General features: G+C 37.3%; 1 protein-coding gene across 1 annotated transcript; it reads left to right on the top strand.

Moving 5' to 3' along the window:
• Positions 1 to 764: 764 nt before the first annotated feature.
• Positions 765 to 1,972, top strand: LOC141250082 (uncharacterized). Its single transcript, XM_073669864.1, is given in 2 exon segments — positions 765 to 1,224; positions 1,227 to 1,972. Coding segments are annotated over 2 exon segments (1,206 nt in total).
• Positions 1,973 to 5,164: the final 3,192 nt, after the last annotated feature.

Genomic DNA, 5,164 nt, shown 5'->3' with positions numbered 1-5,164 from the left:
CGCGCGTAGCAATGACTCCCCCACAAATCATGTACCCTTCCTTGCCACATCTTCACTTGTGTCGACGAAGATGGTACGAGCGATTAGCGGCAACTGTAGCACTGCTCAGCTCCATTTATTTTATTTATTAAAATCTGGAAAATTCTTTTATTCTCACAATATAATGAGGGAAAGGAATCCCCTCTTTCCAGAGCATCTTCTTCTTCTTCATACTCCAAACCAAATCAACAAAGAGAGACACAGAGAGAGAGCTCTGATGGCTGAATCATGATCAAGTTTGCAGCTTCTGCAATTTGATTTCAATTGGGTGGATTTATGCCTATTTTGTGGTTTAATTAATACCATACCATATCAAAGCTAGTTAATATGTAAAAGATTCTCTTCATATCCATTTCTTTTTTGTTTGTTTCTATATTAGGATTTTGGGGGTTTCTTTATTTGAGGGTTTGTGTTAATTTTTGCCTGGAGGCGGTTAATTTACAGTTGGATTGCGTCTGAACTGGTTGCTTTGTTGGTCCCCTCTTTTCATGTGGCTCTTATGAATACCTGATCATCAACTTCGCAGATTCTTATACATATCTGCATAGGAAGAAAGATAGGTTGAAGCTCCTAGCGGAAGGGTTTTAGGGTATTGATTGTCGCTGATTTTGATTTGAGTTCTCTTGTTCGTTGTTTGTCTTCCTTTCAATTGAGAGATTCTCAGCAAAAAAGAAACCACCTTTAGCATCTAATTGAGAGATTTTTGTGAATTGAGCTCATTAAAGATGCAAAGGGTAAGGGTTTCTTCTCAGCAATCATCAGTACAGAAGCTTGGCGAGTCACAGTTAACATTATCCCCAAAATTCAAGCTAGCCTTATCAAAATCATGCTGGCCAGATCCGTGTTCAGATTTGCAATTAGCCATCAACGGACAACCACTAATCCCTGGTCTCCCCGATGACGTGGCTCTGAACTGTCTTCTCCGCCTCCCCGTTGAAACCCACAAATGGTGCCGAGCTGTCTGCAAGCGATGGCACCTTCTACTCAGCAACAAAGAGAGATTCTTCACTACGAGAAAACAGCTCGGATTCAACGAGCCATGGCTGTTTGTTTACGCCTTCAGTAAATGCACCCAAAAGGACGTCCAATGGCAAGTTCTCGATCTCACCCACTTCACTTGGCACACCATTCCTTCAATGCCCTGTAAGAAAAAAGTTTCCCCTCAGGGCTTCAAATGCGTATCGATACCAACCAAGCAACGCTCTTCGTTTGTGGAGGCATGGTCTCCGACGCCGACTGCCCTCTCGATCTAGTCTTCAAATACGAAGTATACAAGAACCGGTGGACCGTTATGAACCAGATGAAAACCGCTAGATCCTTCTTCGCCGGCGGAGTAATCGACGGTACAGTATACGTAGCCGGCGGGAACAGCGCGGACCTATTCGAGCTCGATTCCGCCGAGGCTTTGGACCCTTCAAACGCCAGCTGGCGGTCCATTTCAAAAATGGGCGCTGACATGGCATCATACGATTCAGCCGTTCTCGACGGCAAGCTCTTAGTAACCGAAGGGTGGCTATGGCCGTTCTTCGTGTCCCCTCGCGGTCAGGTTTACGACCCCAAGACTGATAATTGGGAGAACATGGCGGTCGGTTTGAGAGAAGGCTGGACGGGGTCCAGCGTCGTGGTGTACGGTCATCTCTTCGTGGTGTCTGAGCATGAGAGGATGAAGCTCAAAGTGTACCATAAAGATTCCGATTCATGGGACAAAGTCGAAGGGCCGCCTTTGCCTGAACAGATCTGCAAACCGTTTTCGGTTAATTCGTGCGATTCTAGAATCTATGTTGTTGGGAGGAGTCTTCATGTCGCGGTTGGGTTCATCTCGAGGAGTAGTAATCAACAGAGGTGCGGGTTTTGCGTTCGTTGGAAGGTGGTGAACGCGCCGGATTCCGTCTCGGATTTGGCGCCTTCGAGCTCTCAGGTTATATATGCTTAATGTTTCTTTGATTCATCAATGTTTACATGTACTGTTTTTTCTGAGTTCTGGCTGGTTTTTTGGTATCTGCGAGTTGTTGTACTGTTGTAATATAATTTACATCATTTTTGTATAGTTTCATTTTTGCCCATTCCCTACGAATTGTTGACTGTATGACACTTTTTGTGCTCATTCCCTACCAATTTGTTCTTGCTCGTTTCTCTTGTGGATAGAATTAGCATTCAAGTGATAGTAGAAGTTAGGAAGAAAAAGAGAGGCAGGAAATGGAGGGTAGAACAGCTGCTGCAAGAAATTAGCTGTATATTTTCTGAAGTATAGATTGTGATGTTAGTTCTGAACTTCTGATCTTTGAAGTATTCGGGGATTATAAAAGAAAATCATATCCCTGCATTAAAGTATGCTTGCGGTATAAACATCTTTAAATTGAAAGATCATACTAGATTGTGCATTGATATAGGGTGTTTCTTTGGCGCCTATTTGAGTGACAAATCTTTTGCCAGCTTCAACTTCTCATCCAATTATTTGTGGTGGGACATCAGTGGGACAGGGTGAATTCAATTTTAATTGAGGGTTTTTAGTCTTATGCAAGTTTAAGGCACATTTGAGGTTTGACTAATTCTATACAAAATAAGAGAAATCAAACAAAACTTGACTTTTTCTTTTCTTTTCTCTTTTTATCTCCTTGCAATTAGTCTGATTAAGAAAGCTATAATTTCCAAATCAAAACATAGTGATATTAGGCAATCATTTTTCAAGATATTAAATTGAAAAGTAAAGTATTATATTAGAACATTGTAAAACTGTAATCAAATAGTTGATATGTTTACTAAAGTCTTGAATAGGGAACTCGTGAATCTGAATCTTCTTTTAGATTTAGTTATCTTGAATTAAATACTTTAAGTTATCTAGTTTTCTGAAATGTCTAGTTATGATTTCTTGCTTGATGCCTTGTTATATGTTATTAGATATTTAAATTATAATGTTCTCACATTAACGGTATTTTCGTTCCTATATCACGCTTGCGTAATCATTACTAGGGTTGTTGATGTAATGCTTATTTTTCTTTCATAATAGTCAATTTCTTTGTTATCCTAAAAGTCAATGATTATTAAACTTTTATCTTAATATTATAAAATGAATTGATGATTTGAACTAAACCATCCCTAAGCCTCACTACATTGATTAATTTCCTACGAACAATGCTCCACATATGAGAATTATCTTTGCGGTATCGAAATGATCAACCTAAGTTACTACGTATGGATATGTATTTTTTTCTTAATGTTCAGTTCTTTTAGAAAATGTAGATGTATCTTATCTGTCTTTGCAAGACTAGAACAAACATAAAGGACTCGAGGAACTACTTCCAATGACTCTTTTTTTATTTTTCAATTTGTGGTAACCACTTTCTGAGAATCTATTATTACTTTATTTGTTCTCTTGAAATCTATGTTGCACGGATACGGGGACACGACGGGGACACGACAAATCCAAAATATAGAAAAATAGGACACGACATAAAAAATTATAGATTTTATAAATATATAATTAAAAATATGATATTTAATTGTATAAAAATGATTAATAGTAAAACTAATTATTAATGAATTTAAGTAATTGCACAGAGAATGATTGTAACATTACATCACGTCGTTATGTTGGTTTTTATAGTACTCACATAATATATATAACCAAAATTAGGTAAATCAAGTCGAATAAAGAGGTTGGATGGTTTTTAGTAAATTGACGGTATTAGGAGGCTAGACATCGGTGATATAGGGAGCAAAAAGTGGGAAATAATATTAGAAAAGATCAAGGTAAATTGTTACAAGATGTGTCTGGGTGTGTCCAATGTGTGTCCGAGGTGTGTCCGGTTTTGTTGACTGTGTCTTGACCGTGTCCGAGATGTGTCCAAGTGTGTCCAGGCGTGTCCAAGTGTATCCATGTGTCCTACATGTGTCGGACACGGACACGAATCCTTCCTAGGCGTATCCGTGCTTCCCAGCTTGAAACACAACATCTCAAAACGTTCAGTATATAGGAAGAAGATAATAATGAATTATAAGTATCTTATGTTTTTGGAAAGTGAAATATTGTTGGGCTCTTTTGGTTGATTTTGTGTAGTTGTATCCTTGAAATCGATCTCAACGGATCGATCTCTCCTTATGTTATCATAGTGATAGTATTTTTCTGAAACATATTAGATCTTGTAAGAAGCTATGGTAATTTGCACAGCTTAACAGATTTTTTAACGGAAATGATAAAGGGGTGTTGCATTGATAACGGAATATATATAAGGGGTGGTTTAAAACAATTATCGAAGGGGTGGTTTTTGAAAAATGGCCCAAATAAGGGGTGGTTTTAAAAAAAAATCTCGCTTTATTAGCAGATTTTAGCACATATGTATAGGAATTGCAGTTGCTTTAGTTAACTTGTAGTGATCCGGACTCGGGAATAGAGGTGATTGCATTTGAGGGTCATTACATTTTAAGATGTTTTGGAGAGAAGTCTAGATGCAGGAGATGAAGTTCTAAAGTAGGATCTGCAGAAGTGAAGAGAAGAGTTGAAAAATGGAGATTTTGTACTTCATGTCCACCCGCACCCCAATCCATGAAGTGACATTCAGAAGAAGTTACAGTTCAAAAGGAGAAGTGTCGTGACAAAAGGACGGCCACACACGTGTCCAAAGCAACAGTCCAAGCTTCTGCACGAAGAGTCAGAAATTTTGGAACCCAAGTCAGAATGGGCTCCGACACAAGACAAATCGCGTCTCACGCCCCACTGCCATACAAAACTCCAATTTAGGGATTTTCTATGATTTCACTTTTGGATAATCCCCCCAAAATCAATGTTTACTACCTAGTAGTTTAACCTAAGTGTCATCCACGCGATTTATTTAATATTTTATATTAATAATTTATATGTATATTTATATTTTTAAATGTATATAAATAAATAATTCCAATAAAATATATCATATTGATTCATAATATAAGTAAATATCTTTCTCATAGATAATAAATAGTGATTGTGGTTAAGTAATACTTTCTTTGTCATTGTGATTCAGTGTATTAATTATTTTAGTCATTTTTTATTTTCTTATAGGATATCTTTATAGTCAAATATAAATTATAATATTGGATTTTTTAATAATTCTAGACTTTTTATATAAAATAGTATATTTTATTTCCA

This window comes from Phyllobates terribilis, unplaced genomic scaffold (genome assembly GCF_046119375.1).
Source record: "Phyllobates terribilis strain yellow unplaced genomic scaffold, ASM4611937v1 Scaffold_5345__1_contigs__length_52402, whole genome shotgun sequence".
NCBI lineage: Eukaryota > Metazoa > Chordata > Amphibia > Anura > Dendrobatidae > Phyllobates > Phyllobates terribilis.
This window is presented reverse-complemented; position numbering and strand designations above follow the sequence as displayed.